We start from the raw sequence: 16,636 nt of genomic DNA, 5'->3' as shown, positions 1-16,636 counted from the left end.
AAGCTTTTTCCCGGGAAATCGTTCCCGGGATTGCAAACCCTAGTATTACCAGAAAGAAGATGCTTCAAAGGCTTCAAAATTAACTTGTGAAAACGATATTGAAGCGTCCTCACCGATTTAGTACGACTGAACTACATAGGCTTACTAATGTTGAAACATTAGAAAACATGTCAAACCAATTTATCAATAAGTTCCGACAACAATCGTTGCAAACCTCAATTACAACGATTAGCTCTCTTTATAGTCAGTAAGATAGGTTAAGATTAGGTTAGGGTTTTAATTTCAAACTCAAGTTTTTTTTGCTTGACAAGTGGGTTTACAATTTTCCTACAATTATATTCACTTAACCAGGGGCAACTGGTGGCTTTTCAACTCCCTGTTCAACTACAAATTCTGAAAATCGTAGTTTAAGTAAGTAACCACAATAATGTGCGCGTAATAACGCAAGTCATTCTATTAGTTACTATTTGAAAGTGAAACTAAAACCAATGAAATATTTTGCGTTTGAGATATATTTTTCGCCTGGCGTTCCCGTGTGCGATGCACAGGTTGCACCTATGGACGAGTCGCCCCTGCACTTAACTGCGAAGGCAATTACAATCTATTTAATGAAATAAAATTTAAAGTGTATGTAATAGTGTTGATATGTACCGTTTGTGGCTGAACACACTAATTAAATTCTAAAAAATATTAGTAAATAATTAATTCATCACAAAACATCCCCCTATTAGATATAAGATGATTTATATTTTTTTAATTTTTTTAACTCTTTTCACAATTTTTCACATATTTTTGTAATGAACGAGCTTCAGTTGCTGTAGAATTTGAAAAGTACTTTAAGTGCCAAACGAAAACAATAGGTGTTGTTAATGAAAATCTGTTATAATTTGGATGAGATATGATTTGATGATTCCCACCATAATCGTAGATTTCATCAAATCATTTTTCAGCCAAATTATAACAGATTCTCATTAACAACACCTATTGTTTTCGTTCGGCATTAAAAAAACTTCCCAATTCTACAGCAATTAAAGCTCCTTCCGTGAAAAATTGCGAGAAAAGTTGGAAAAATTTGAAAATAATATAAACCATCTTATTTATTTTAAAACTATTCATTACATTCATTAACTCTGTAGACATTTTGTATGTTTCGAAAGTTCTATTTTTCACCTTTCCAAAACAGCAAAAATATTAAAAAAATCGGTTAAAAAATAACCGAATTAAACATAAAAATGTTAGCTAAGGTCAAAAAACTGGGTTTTGACCATAACTTATAATTTTTGGGGTATTTGAAAAACTTCAAGTAAACGCGCAAGTAACACTTGACTAAAGATACAACCCACACTAAGTCACATCAGAAGTTCTTGCATTTTTTCATCATTTGTAACACCGTGAAATAATTGTGCGATAGAAGCCAAAAATTCTGGTTCTTTTTTTAAATATATAACTTAGCCAAAAATCAACCGATTTCAACAAAACTACTGTTATTTGATTCGGAATTGAATATACTTTCAAAATTCTAGTGTGTTTGTGGTATATTTCTTACAAAAATAGACAGCAAATTTCAAATTAGGGTGAAAAAGTCTAGAAAATTAGATTCAAGCTCAAATAACTCAAAATTTTTTATTGATATTAGTACAAACCTGTGTATATTTTGAAAGCTCTCTTTGTCCCCTTGCTAAAACTGCTTAAATATTGAAAATCGGTTGATAAATGACTAAGTTAAAAAAATTATATGCGCTGAGGTCCAGAAAACCGTATTTTGATCATAACTTCAGATTTTGGGGGTGTTTGGAAAGTTTCTAGTATGAGCGAGTGTTACACTCAACAAGACCTACAACCTATACTAGGTCACTTCAGAAGTTCTTGCATTTTTTTTTTTCATTTGTAGCACAGTGTAATTAATTCATCACAAAACATCCCCCCTATTAGAAAAACAGAGGGAAATTGGGATCTAGAGTTCGATAGCAATACTCTGAAAAAAATCTTTCACAAGTTGATGATTAAGCGCTTATCAAAGAATTAACAAAAATTATGATGACCCAAATTTTCGATGAAATATAGTATCTAACTTTTTTATCTTTATATATAGAAAAAAAGTTGTTCAGTAATGTTGTAGTCATGTTAATTTGAAAGCAACTTTGCAGAAAAAAGTTTTTCTCTATCTTTGAAAATAACCGAATCAGACTGGAAAAAGAACACCTTTCTTGCTCTAATTTTTTATTTCAATTTTTACATCAAAACACTGCCTTTGCACAACTTTTAGGGCTTTTGATACAAACAATGTGCAAAGCTGACAAATGTAAATATCTCAATTCTATTCAAGTTTATTGATGTTTATCATAGGAAAATATGCCTATTTGCATTTATTTGTCGTTCTGTTTTGGGGCAAACATAAAAAATATCACTCGGTCTTAATTTGAAAGGCACACTTGACACTATTAATGAAGATGTTTCTTAAAATATGCTATTTTTATATTTGTGTAAATTTAATTATTTCATTAATTTTATTTCTTTGCATTTAGAAGCACACAGATTTGATTTCTCTATATGTTTTCTTAATAATAAGAAATATTACCTTTAATTGGATCCAAAAAGGTCGAAAATCGATCAACTGGTTCAAAGTAGAGCACAACAAACGGGCAACCAATTTATCGACCATTTTTTATTTGACTGAAACTTTGCATAGACGTTTCTAAAGGCAAAAGATGCCATTTTGTGCTATTGGTTTAACTTTTTGGAACACGAGTCATTTTTGGAATTTGTGAGAAGTCTTTAGGTAATCTTTTGTAGTTTTATACAGAAAAAAATTGAGTTTTTAAAAATGAGCTTTATTACTAATTATCTGAAATTAATTTTTAATTTTTTTTTTCACCTTTTTTCAGAAAAAAGTGGGCACGGTGGGCTTATGTCGTGTAAAATAAATGTTGTGTGAACAAAAAAAAACACGGCACAATAAAATTGTGCCATTGTTAAATTATCATTTTAAAAATGGGAAGACTGAGAATAAAAATTTGTATGTTTCAGGGACTTGGTGACATTGACTTGTAACTGGAAATCCCGCTAATTATAGTGTTTAGTCCTACGTCGCCGTTTCATACGACCCTTAGGGCTGTATAGTATACATTGTGTAGGTAAATCACTCCAAATTATTAGTAAATAGTTAAAGAAAAAAAAAACTCACTCTTGAAAATATTTTCAAATTAATAGAGCATGTAGAATGGTTACATTCCCGCTCGCAATTGTAAGTATGAATATTTTGAGCCTCTATTTTTTACAATATAAAACAAACACATCTGAAGCAAATGAAAGTTCGTGCTGTGGCAACTAATTACGAAACGTAATTGAGTGGCTGCTCAGCTCGTCGTCGCCGTTTAGAGAGCGCTAACGGTATTAGTTCTGAGGCGCAATGCCTCTCAGTTGGGATAAGTGGTCATTCGTTTCAGACCGGTGTGTGTGGGTAGAGCAAGATAAGGCGCGGTAAATGTCACAGTCATTAATCAGACACTCGTTATCGTTATTGTAATCAGTGCGAAGTCACGAGAGCATAGTTTTCATCGCTTCCGACTTTGTCCAAACCAGATGTCATTGCGACGTGGAACATCATTTGATCATGATTTTTTTCGTCAAAAATGGAGGGCGTAGTTGATGGTACGGACACAAGATTGGTGGTAGTTTTGTTGTTCGTAAGTTTCTTGTTTTTTATCATAATGTATGCAGACAGTTTAATATAGAGTGTGAATTAATATATGTTACATTAGCCATCAAGCTATAGTGAAATTTTCTGTCGGGTCAGGAAAATGTATTATATTCGATCTTTCATGCTGGTCACGTCTTAAGTGCTAGTCACCGCGAAATACTTTTATACAAGCTCAATTCGCTGCGACTAAGTTCAGAAAAGTGGTCGACATCAAACCATGCAAAAACTTGTGGCTTGTTTAATAGATGTTTCAACAAAGTTCGTTAAATGGGAATAAGGATGTTTAGTTTTGTACTATACCCTTACTAACACGCAGAAAATCCTGAGTAAGAATCCCCAGGATACCGATTAACACGATGACGGAATCGTGAAAGGAATCGCAAACACGATCCGGAGGATTCCCACTCACGAATCTTATTCAAGAGTCCTAGAGCCATATACAGGGCATTCCTGAGGATTCTTTTTTTAGGAACCCTATTCAAGGACGCTCACGAATCTATGCGAATCATATGTGTTCGTCCGGGTAGTTTATTGCTAACGAAATTTTGAACAATCGAACACATTTTCTTGAGCTCGAAAATGATTTTATTTCATTGTATACAAACCAGAAATGCCAACTATAAGTAGAATTCAAACTCATGCAGTCTTATTCTGAGGGTTTCTTATGAATCATGTGAAAACAGCTCAGTACGATGCACTATGGTAACACACTCAATGACATTGCCATAAGCTGGAAACCTGCCAAGCAGATATGCGAATTTCCCTTGTCAGATGGTTCATTTTCGTTTGCTTTGCCGTATACTTCAACTTAGTAGGATATGTCGGATGACGCATGAATGATTCAGACGTGAAATCATAAAACCGTTCCACTGCAAGGTCAATTTAAGATAGCTAGGTTTATTTTCATGTATTAATGGATTTATTATGGAACAGTTGCTGTTCAGTGCCTATACATTGCATATAATCAAAATGTTAATTTGTTGTTTTTTTACTTCACTTTCAGGTCCTATCAGCACTCGACATCCTGCAGCCACCCCATCTGGACTTTTTCCAAGAAATGTATCCCTTTCAAAAAGCTCACATACATGTTAAACATAACTGCCAAGTCATATAATCACCTACACAAACTGTTGAATTAAGATTTCTATTATATCGAATTCGATTTACACCTTAAAGAGCAATCGGAAATTGGACTCAAACACTTTGATATATTGCCAACAAATCATCATATTAGCACTTTTTATTTGGTTGTCAACGAATTGCCTGTTGCCTCACTTGCGAAACAAGCTCAAGCCAGTGCAAATTTTCTGATCGAACCACCTGCAACCGGAAAGAACCATCTAAATTTTTGCTCTGTTTGCCCGCGTACTGCGAAATCGCCATTACCACTTTGTCATTCGTGGATCGTAATAATGATACAATCGATAAGAGAAAACCTTCAACTCTAAGCTGATTGTCACTCTAAAGTTTTACTTTGATGGTTTTTATTTTTTCATAATATGATAATTGATGACGGTCTCGCACTCCTTCTCAAATTAATAACCTGTCTTACAGATTTGTGCAACGAAAAATCAGACATGGTAAATTAAACTAATGGATTAAGTCATACTACGATGTCTTCACATTTCAAGCATCGCTTGAAATAATGACAACAGTAAAACTTTTCGTTACCAAGATGGTCATGTTATCTGCTGAAAAAAAAAAAAAACGTTTTCAACGCAAAACAAATTAAAAAGCAATAAAAGGACCAAACTAAAGTACCCGGAATCGGCCTTCTTTCCATAATATTCCGTTCAATGAATGCTTTCACCAAAAAGTTCCACCTGCATGTAATATAATCTAATTTTCCCCTGGGGCAATTTGATTATTCTGCAGGCGTAAGGTAATTTTACACCCTAAAAGCACATTATTATTGCAACTTCGGAAAAAGAAAATTTCCTACATAAAACGGCGCACCATGTCGAAATAGTTGACTCGAGCAGGTTAGCTCAAGTGGAAACAAGCGTACCCCCATCAGCTGTGTTGTTTCAAAGCACCGAGGCAAACAAGAAAATTGCGTCCTGTTTCTTGCACATCATAGAGCTTCCACTTGCCTGCGTATTTGTGCCGGAGGCTGCGAACGCTTGGCATCCCGGCGCAGGAGAATTCAGCAAACAACCGTAAGCGTGAAGAAAGCGAAGAATTTCTTTAAAACAGTGGTGCACAGCCAGTAGCAGTGGAATGCTCCGGTATAACAAAGTTTTGCCAGCTGGGCTGGAGAGCACTGGTATGCTGCACGGCTGCAAATGCAGCATCCCTGTAGCTTTCGTGCACCTGAACTGAACGAACGGTTGCCGTCTTGAGTGGAGTACCTTCACCTCACTTCACAGGGTGTCCTTCTTGCTACTCTACATACGATGAGATAAGTTTTCCACTTAGTACTCCATTACTTGTCAATTTTGCGCCAACTGTGCTGCCTGCTATACAATGCCGGTGTCGGGAAGCTTCTGTGGTACATAGTAGGGATTTGAGATTTGAATTGTTTGTCAGCAAATCTGGTCCGGAAAATGAGGGATTTACCACATGCTTTTATCATTTGAATAATATTTTAGGTTATTAAATACAATTTGGAATGACATGACCATCTTGTTTTTTTTTAACTGGATTCAATTGTGCAATTAAAACAGTAATTCATCAAAAAAAACGTTCGTTTGTCTTTGGTGTTTTCGGTCTTTATTGCGTTTTTTATACATCTGCTTTGAAAATTTTTATAAAATCATATAGTTTTGTTTATCTTATTGATTTTGAAAAGCAATATCAACCCAATTCCGACGGAAAGAGATCAGTTTTTATCTCAAAAAATGACCTTCAAGCTCTTATTACTCATAACTATATGCACAATTGACACGAACTGTATTGCATGTCAATAATCAATCTATTCTCCAACCATACTGAATCGTTCCATCGTGCAAATTTTCAATATGTCTCTAAAGCTGGAAGTGCAATGTCAGCATAAAATAAGGTATTGGCATGAAAGTTCAGTGCACAGTCGGTGCTCATCAAATGCCAAAACACCGAATTATAAGCTCCGTCATTTTTTTTTTTGAAATGCTCTGTTCTGCTAGCTTAAGTAAATAGCTAGCAGAAAAATATACGATAATACCATTTTAAGCCAACAAACAGTTTCCAAACGGTCAAAATAATTAAACGCTCATAAAAAACTAATTTTCATAATTTTATTGATTTTTCTAAAAAAAAAATTCAAAATATATTTATACATGCAAAGCTTCATTTTTTTTTTAAATATTTTCTCTGAAACTGATTAGAAATCCCTCGATACAAAAAGATGTCAATTAAATGCTTCCAGTTTAGTTTCGATAAATGATGTTTATCTGAATTTTCTTTCTCTTCTGAACATTTCAAAATGAAGGAAAAAAATTTTTCTAACAAGAACTTTCTCATGTCTAACACTGTTTGACGTCCAAAGTTTTTGACGTAGGATTACGTCTTACGGTTTCATTCTAAATGGAGGGTACATATATACCGAAAAAATCAAGAACGTCCGACTAGGAAAAAAATGTTACCAAGAAATGACAGTTTTTTATGACATTCGAGAGCGTTTCTCCATAACAGTAGTGGTATTAGCGAAATATAAAAAGGCCGACATGCGACTATAACGTTGCCGTCTAGTTCCCCATACACGAATGTTTTTTCTTTGCCGTTCACCTGATTCTCATGTCGGCGATGCCATGTACGCAGCCGTTCTATAACTGAGTTTGCCTTTCTTTGCACGACGATTGTCGGCAAGGTACCGAGCAGTCTGTATTTTACTCCCTACGCTTTGTGGTCCCCGTGGCTCTGTGGTTAGCGATGTCGGTCGGCTAGCTCTCCCACACGGTTGTGATATCGGGTTCGATTCCCGATCGAGTCGAGGATCTTTTCGAGCTGGAAATTTTCTCGACTCAGCACTGGGGCACGGTGTATCGTACTTATCCTACACATACAAAATGTGCCAAAAACAATATCGATAACGAATTCTCTCAACTAATCTAGTTGATCGAGACCACTATTAGCCCCAAGGCTAAGCGTGCGATATTGTATATTGCTTATTCTTCCTACAGCCTTCTATAACAGCCGTCACACGACATTCATCATAGGCAAATAAAAAAAGCGTGCAAAATGTCTCTGGTGGATTTGGCCTGTTACCGAAGCGCGCTGTTTGTGTAGTGCTGACATGAACGTCTATATACAAAAACAGTTTCTTCTTTCCGAATAATGTCGAGTCGACACACGAAGTTCATTTTTCGTTTCCTTTTGCGGTGCTCTGTTACCATGACGTTCTCAATATGATTATACGACTGCTACCACGGGCAGCTATGGCAAACACGCAGCAACAGAGAAAACATTCTGAGAAGACAGTAAAAAAGGCTGTACTTTTGGAATGCCTGATCCCGACAATTGTGCGATCTCGAATGCCTTCAACTCAGTCAGTTTTCAACAGATTTCCTTCATTCTTGTAGCAATTGTTTGTAAAATTAACTACGTGTCAGCCAAAATGGGAAAGATGTGATTTTATGGTGCTAACTATTGTACTATTGAAAAATGTAGAGTCCTGTTTTGAACGCAAATTTTGGCCATTAAGGGCTGGAAACAAGGACAAATCCCATTCAATATTTTTGGAGAAATTTCTCCAAAAATGGTGACTTCCGGTTTCTGAAAAAGAAAAAAACCTAGATGTCATCCAGAGGATGTAAATCGACCCCAGATTAGTCTATTTAAATGTTTTCGGGATCTCTCATTATTGTCAGAAAGTTGTTTTATTAGTGTTACATAAAAGTTACTCACGTAAACATATTCATACAAGATATCATTCGAAGAAATATCGAACAGGAGGAATTTGCTTCGAGCTTATCATTTTAGAATGCAACAATGTACATACAGCCTTATAAAGTTCATCGTCAACCTTGCGGTCGTGGCTTTGCACACAATCCTTCGTTTGTTCTTTTGACGGTGAAGAGATGTTTCACTAACAACTCTCACCAAACAAGGGAAAAGGGCCCATGTGCCATATGTAAACAAGCCACAATTTCAGGCTTTTGACGAATACAAGCTTAATCTGCCCATACAAATAAGATTTGTTGATTAAAAAAAACTTCTTTTATCAACAAATCTTATTTGTAGGGATAGATTGCGATTGTATTAATCACAAAATGAGAAAATTTGGCTTGTTTACAAATGGCACATGGGCCCTTTTCACGTGTTTGGCGAGAACTCGGTTTCTGCAACAACAACACTGAGCAGCATTATTTTGGAATGATTTCAAGCCCTACTTTTGTTGAGTAATAGGTTATCAAGCTTTAGTTCAGCTGAAATCCGCTTAACCCATTCCCGGTGATTTAAGTTTACCAATTATATTTGAAAATTTGCACGGTGTACCCGTTCGGTGTGGTTAGAGAATAGATTGATCTTTAACATGCAGTACAGTTTGTGTCAGTTGTGCATATAGTTGATGAGTAATACGAGTATAAGGTTCATTTTTTAAGGTAAAAACTGATTTCTCTCCGTTGGAACTGGGTTAATGATAGTTTAATAAGCAGTAAATCAATAAAATTGCCTGTTGTGAACAGTATTGCCGAGAGTCTAGATTTATCTGGATAATAAAGATTTTTGAACATGTACACCCAACGCAAACGGGGGAAGATTTTGTTACTTTTGAGCAACATTTTATTACATGTTGTGTCTTATGACTGCGCATTAGACACAAAAATAATAACCAAAAAGTAACAAAATATATGTCGGCTACACGGTTGTATGTGCAGCCAATACTGCTTGGCAGCTCGTATCATATTTTTTCTCTACTCCGTATGCGTACAAAGAACACACTAATACACGCACACCATATGAATTGGAGATAGAAGAAACTAGTAACATTTACAACATAACGTTTGCGATAAAAAAAAATTACAAAAATTGCCGAATTTTCATGGGTTTACCTTTAATCGCACTGACAAAACTTCTCATGCATCATTAATCTTAGTAACCCGTGAGTTAGCAAAAAAAATTGACAGCTCTATCAGTCAAACTCTAACTGTGATGGCGAAAAAAGTGAAGCTTTCAGAAGTGTGCGCGTTCAAAGAACGGTACCCCGCCGCGTCAAAAACGGACATCGTGCGGCACTTTGTTAACGCCGGGTATGCCCGTTCCGGCATCTACAACATTTTGACACGACGATCAGAGCATCGCACGGAAGCCCGGTTCCGGACGGCCAGCGACCCTGAACGACAAGAAGCTTCAATTTTCACTTCTCCCAAGAAGGAAGTGAGCTCCGAGGTGAAATTTATTTCACACACCAAGTTCCCCAAGAAGGTGCTGCTGTGACTGACAATCAGCGAGAAGGGGATAGCAAAGTCGCTTTTCTTTCGCTCCGGGCTGGCTGTGAACGGGGAAATTTATAGCCTGCCAGAAGTTGCGTCGTTCATCAAAAAATACCATAAGGGCGAAGACACGGTGTTCTGGCCAGATTTAGCGTCGGCCCAATACTCGAAGCGATCGTTGAAGGAGATGGAGCGGCTGAATATCGATGTGGTACTGAAGTCGGCGAAACCGCCCAACGTCCCCCAACTGCGTCCCATCGAGAATTTCTGGGCAAACTTGAAGTGGAAGATCTATTTCAACAATTTTGTCGCGAAAACGGAGGAGGAAATAATAAAACATACGAAGAAAGAGCCTAAAAACATGCCTACACGCATTTTTCGTCTGCCATGGCAAATGTTCCGGTTAACTTTTTTAATCACCATCTGAAAAAAGTCCATTTCTTCACCGCAAACGTTATGCGACGGTATGTGTTGTTTCTTAACTGGAGATGGCAAGGGAACATTTTTCGACAGAAAAAAATTTGCATGTGGTTGAAACGACCATTATTAGATAGTCGTACTCCTGTCACACGTGTAAAATATATGACAGTATGTGTTGTTACTTGACTGGAGAAGAACTTTATTGCTTTTCTAGTAATAGATTTGTTACCTAAAAGGCCATGTTGCGTTATTGCTTATAAAGTAACAAAGAAAAACTTTGCGTGTACCATACAATATGAGTACTTCCGAAATTGGGATGATGCCCACTGCTCAGAAACCTGAAATCGACTCCTGTTGTTTTCGAGTTTATGTTTATGTTAAACATAAAATGGCCGAATACCAACTAATATGACTTTACGAAACCGAGATGATATCCAGAGGTTGTAAATCGACCCCATATTAGTCTATTTTAATGTTTTAATGTCACAGAGTTATTTCATTAATGTTGCATAAAAGGTAACGTCTACCATTCCAGAATCATTGAAAAGGAGAAATTTTGCTTCGAAATCACTTGCGATCATTCTCGAATGCAACAGAAAGAGTACAATTCCAGCACAAATTATTACCGAGCTATCACTACCGAGATTCCGAGTTTTTTTGGTGCCGGAATATCAGTTGAGTGAACCGAGAAACCGAGCACTCAGTGGTACCGTTTTCGGCAATAAATTACTGAGACACGGCAATAAATGTTATGTATGTACAATTCTACATAGCACATTGTTGAACAAGCTGCAAGTGCAGTTAAACTTCCCTCCGAAAGCGCAATGGAATCGTACCTGCATTGACGAAAGCAGACAGTTTGTGTGGTGATCGTTGTTCTAACCGTGGGGATGTGCCATCTGGCGCTCCTCAAGGCTCCATTCTTGGCCCTCATCTTTTTTGCTGCCATAATAACGATCTATCGACGGTACTGAAATACTGCTCTATACAAATTAATAATGATGAAATAATGATGATTGGAAAAACAGTGCCAGTAACGTATGATGTATTTTCCAAAGTGACCTGCAGTGGAAAGGTCTGATTGAACAAAAATGTGGAAAAATCTAGTTTTAGAACGCTATACAGCTGTACCGCCCTCGCGCCAACACCAAACTAACTCTACTCAAGTCATTGATCGACCGAATTTCTTGTTCGGCGACGTCCTTCATGCTCGGCCTAGCGCCAGCTCTTTCGATCGGTTACGTATTGCACTAAATTGTTGTGTGAGGTATGCAGGGTAGCGAAATCCTGAAAAAACCTGTAAAATCAGGGAATTCAGGAAATATCAGGGAAAACAAAAAAAAACACACAGGGAAACCAATTTTTCCAAGCCACGATTCTTTTTTAAATGTTTTTTCAGCGCTAAAACGGATTTTTTAGCATAAAAGTCTCATACGGGACTTCACTATTTGGTTTCCCAACCGATCGAATATTTTTTTTTTTTTTGGTCATCAGAGTTCCGTTCATCTACATTACTTTTTTTTTGCTCTGAATGCTGAAAAATATAGGGGAAGTTAATTTTATATTACAGGGAAAATCAGGGAATTTATTTTTGAAAACTTTTCCGTCACCCTGGGTATGTCTTCGGACTAAGTCGCTACGTGAGTCACGTGCAAAAAAAAACCTTATTGGGTGTCCCTACTACTTTGTGATAAGGTCGTGTGTCTAAACGTAAACAAAACGAGTGAGAGATGATTTGTGCTTGTGAAGTACAAGGGATATAACTCTCACGCGTTTTGTTTACGTTTAGACATACGATCTTATCACAAAGTAGTCGAGAATTTCTATGCGCATCGATCGTGTTTTTTCCTGCGGAATCTTTTGCAAACGAAATCTCCAGCAATACTTCACCGTAAGCTTATCCACAGCTTGCTAGTTATGCCAGTTCACTGTTCGTTAGAGGTGTAGTAAACTGGAATTCGTTAACTACCGCTGTGATGCTGGTCTAACACACCAGTCGCCGTATGTTCGAATCCCGGCTTGGAAGAGAGACTGTTAGTATGAGCAGAGGATCGTAACGCTAGCCCCGCAGTTGTCCTGTACACTCTACCGGTTGGCTGCAAAGTCTGTGCCGAATAAACAAAAAGTTGAATTTCAAAAAGGAATGCTTTGCATTTTTTTTCCTCTCCTAACAAGAACAAGTCGAAAGATAATTATTACTGAAATTCAGACCATCAAATTTATTAACCCCAGTCGAACCCCATTCGCAGAAATACATTGATATAAAACAGACTGTCGTAATTCTACGGTAATCTTACAGTCTTGTCTCATATCCAACCTTTTCAATTTCTTTTTATTTTCATTTCATCTTCAAATTTGAATGCTAAACTTACTTTTACAACTTGAATTTTCTGAAGAATCACTGTTTTTCTGTTATTTATTTTTATATTTTTTTATTCATTTTTATTCATTTCCGTATTTTCACAGTTTGGTGAATTTTAAAACTCGTTGCTCATTCGTTACCCTTGACACTTGCCTTTATTTTATCTATACAAAGACACAGTTCTTTCTGTTTCGATGCTGTGTTGGTTGGAGTGTTAAAATGTTTCGGCTGCTTGTTGGGCTGCGCCGGAAATGAGAAGTAACAAAGTGCTTTCTTTGATAGCTCCGCTACGAATATACTAGTCTGCCGTATAGAGCATGGTGGGAGGAAAAGGAATCGTTAATTATGTTTGATTTTGCTTCCACGTTCCATCATGCGACCAGGCAGGACTGAATGGCGCTTAGATCGGCTATATGGTAGAATTGCACGAGTATGAGAGCAGCCACGACTGGGCGGTGCCCTCGCTCGCAGCTAGACAATGCATAGCTGTGAACGTTCAGAAATGAGGATAAATGAGCGATTTATGCTTGGCCTCGCAGACAGTGACCAGACAACGGCAAAGTCATTTGTTTTACTGGTTGGTTAGGTCACACATGTATCATGTTGCAGCAGCGAACAAAGACCACCGCGATTACTACACTTTCAAGCATGTGTGTAGGTGGTACGATAAACTATTAAGTCTTTTTGATAAGCCAAATTGCTTTATTTCCGATGGTGGATTAAAAACTTGACAGACAATTGGATGAGAAATAAAATTAGTATTATAACAAACGTTCAGTTCATTGTTCGAAGAATTTTCCTTCACTCGAATTGTTTCAAATCATTTAGCTACGTCATCACAGAACTGCTTCAGTCGGATCTGCACAAAATCATCGTTTCACCTCAACACCTCTCGGCGGACCATATCAAAGTGTTCCTGTATCAAATATTGCGCGGTCTCAAATATCTCCACTCGGCGCGCATTCTTCATCGGGATATTAAACCTGGAAACTTACTTGTCAACAGCAATTGTGTGTTGAAGGTAAATTGAGGCGTTTATCTATATTTGTTTCACGTACCTACATACTAATCAATTTTGTATTTTATAGATTTGCGACTTTGGGCTGGCTCGTGTTGAAGAGCCTGATCAGTCGAAACACATGACCCAGGAAGTAGTAACACAGTATTATCGCGCACCGGAAATCCTCATGGGTGCGCGACACTATTCAGCAGCAGTCGATGTCTGGTCGGTTGGTTGCATATTCGGTGAATTATTGGGCAGACGAATTCTTTTCCAAGCGCAAAGTCCGGTACAACAGGTAAGGTTTTTTTTATATGTGGTTAGAAACAAAAATTGATTCCCTCTTTTTCCGAAGCTCGAACTCATCACAGAACTGCTTGGTACTCCTTCGTTAGAAGACATGCGACACGCATGCGACGGTGCCAGAAGTCACATGCTGCGAAGAGCTCCGAAACCGCCATCCCACTCCGCACTGTACACTCTCAGCACACATGCCACCCATGAAGCAGTACATTTGCTCTGTCAAATGTTGGTCTTTGATCCGGTTAGTAGCCGTGTTTGTACCCAGTCTGGAAGATATTTCAAACTAATCGTCTGTAAACTTTAACATTACAGGACAAAAGAATATCAGTTATCGATGCATTGGCACATCCTTACGTTGACGAAGGTCGTCTTCGTTACCATTCCTGCATGTGCAAGTGCTGCTACACTCCATCAGCCGGTATGCGTCAGTATGCTGCTGAATTCGAGCCCTCGGCTGCTCAGCCATTCGATGATCTCTGGGAACGAAAGTTAACCTCAGTACAACAAGTAAAAGGTATAATTTAATTCATTAGTTCTTCGTTATTCCGTTGCTAATGTTATTTTTCACTTGAACAGAGGAAATGCACAAATTCATAGCTGAACAGTTGCAAACAGGTCGCGTGCCACTATGTATTAATCCTCAAAGTGCCGCCTTCAAAAGTTTCGCCAGGTAAGCGTCAAATAACTAGATTTGGTTTATTTTTTCTGTCTTGCACTGATCTTTATTTTGTTTCATTTGCATTTTTCGCGGGTATCAATAAGAACTGTAGAGCATCAGTAGAATTTCAGTATGAGGTGTAACAAAACAGGCTGTTATACAAAACGTGTTATTTTGTGTTGAAAATTTCTGTTATTGTAAGAATAGGATTTTTTTTGTTCATTGTGATTCTAACAAAACCTCAGCTTTTAGGTTCAAGTGGTTACAAAAATCTGATACCGATCTTTGATAGGGAGCTATTGAATTTGTCTTTACTTTATGTTCCTCCGAAACTAAACTACTGAATTATTACTATAAGTCACTTAAATATTTCAAAATATTAGTATCGTCAACAACAGCAATAACAATCATCAGCCATCACCATCATCCAATTACCATCAACAGTAGAGTGTAAATGAAAAACGAAAAGCAAAAAAAACACATTCACAAAGATACTAGGAGACAATGAGATAGCACAAAACTGCCAGCTACAGCGAAAATACCAGAAAGAACAAGATCAAAATCCTCCCGCTAGGCTCTTCTAGGTCTATCCACTACTACGACTACCACTAGCCACTAGCCCTAAGAACCACTGTCGCCTAGAGCGAGACTTTGAACGAACGCGCTGCGGACCGGTTGCCCTAGGTGTGTCCGATTTTTGTTATTTTCCTTTTAGCATCTCACACAAAGTACCCCTTTTTTCACCCGCTCTGAATTTACCTCATGTATAGTGTTTAATTTGTAATTTACTCCATTTTTTTCCTTATAGTTCAGTTAACTTTTCTAATTCATGTGCATTATATAATCGTTTTTAACTTTCCTGTAAAGCACCCTATAAGTGATGTTGCTTTTGCATACTTTTGCATTCATATATTCGTAAAAGACATTTTAATATTTAATATCCACCCTACCCCTTCCGGAAGCTTTTTTCTAATAACTGACAAACGCGCTAAAATGTTGCTTTCCTGCCTAAAAATATATCATTCACCTATACTTTTTAGTTCATGTTCCAGTGACTAGGCCTCGTGAAGTTTTAGGGCAGCTGAAAATTTCGCAAATATCCGCATACGCAAACTCTTCCGGGTGAAGTAACAACTGATTATTATTATTCTTATAATATTTTTACAGCTTTATACGAAAACGTCCAACCAAGCGAATAATGCATATCCCATTTCATCGATTTCTTTCGAAAGCGAATTAGTGGTGAATGCTAGAAACAAACTGGATAAGCAAGTCGTGGTGCGGAATTTCTTCGAAAAACAATGTTGTCAAAGGTAACCATATAACCGTGTTTTCAACGGTTGATCTAATGTGTGTGAAATCCTCCGGATCCCTGGCTGCTATTCTGTCTATTGTGAACGTGAAACTTTGTGAACTTCGGTTGGTTCTAATGTGTACTCTATTGTACTCGTTCGGAATGCAGTTTCCTAGTATAATAATTATAAAAATAATCAAATTTTTACAGTTGCAAACGGCGCCGATCACGTGCAGATGGCGTTCTGTTGAGTAAGAGAAAGTTATTCCGACAAATGCAGTGTCACAAGAAGAGGATCTCGAGGTCATCACCGCCAACGACATATATTCGTAAACCAATGCTGTTTTCACTGTCCTCACAGGGTTCCCCACCGTTGTACTATAATTCCAAACAGTTCCGCGAGGCCCATTCCATGAGGCTCGTCGCCACCCTTAATTTCGATGTTAAACAATGTGCTGAAAAACTCAGGGCTCAATCCCACGAATGCGGTAGCGATTTGTCTGGAACTCGTATCCTGCAACAACGTGTCTTTGTGAGAGACACAAC

The 16,636-nt window shown here is 37.5% G+C and overlaps 1 protein-coding gene across 3 annotated transcripts in view; it reads left to right on the top strand.

Moving 5' to 3' along the window:
• The window catches only part of LOC129725333 (serine/threonine-protein kinase NLK), a 189,027-nt gene that overhangs the window by 160,043 nt on the left and 12,348 nt on the right, over nt 1-16,636 (top strand). The window contains exons 4-10 of one of the 3 annotated variants that reach the window (XR_008728075.1): nt 4,704-4,759; nt 13,664-13,856; nt 13,924-14,133; nt 14,191-14,379; nt 14,451-14,652; nt 14,715-14,808; nt 15,964-16,109. Coding sequence is in view for 2 of the 3 variants with exons in the window: in XM_055681012.1 (XP_055536987.1) it covers nt 4,704-4,759; nt 13,664-13,856; nt 13,924-14,133; nt 14,191-14,379; nt 14,451-14,652; nt 14,715-14,808; nt 15,180-15,243 (1,008 nt within the window). In the remaining variant the exon portion in view is untranslated. Of the gene's footprint in view, nt 1-4,703; nt 4,760-13,663; nt 13,857-13,923; nt 14,134-14,190; nt 14,380-14,450; nt 14,653-14,714; nt 14,809-15,179; nt 15,475-15,963; nt 16,110-16,636 lie in introns of those variants that run through there. The other 2 variants (XM_055681012.1, XM_055681013.1) reach the window with 2 other exon arrangements.

This window comes from Wyeomyia smithii, chromosome 2, assembly GCF_029784165.1.
Source record: "Wyeomyia smithii strain HCP4-BCI-WySm-NY-G18 chromosome 2, ASM2978416v1, whole genome shotgun sequence".
Taxonomy (NCBI): Eukaryota; Metazoa; Arthropoda; class Insecta; order Diptera; family Culicidae; genus Wyeomyia; species Wyeomyia smithii.
This window is presented reverse-complemented; position numbering and strand designations above follow the sequence as displayed.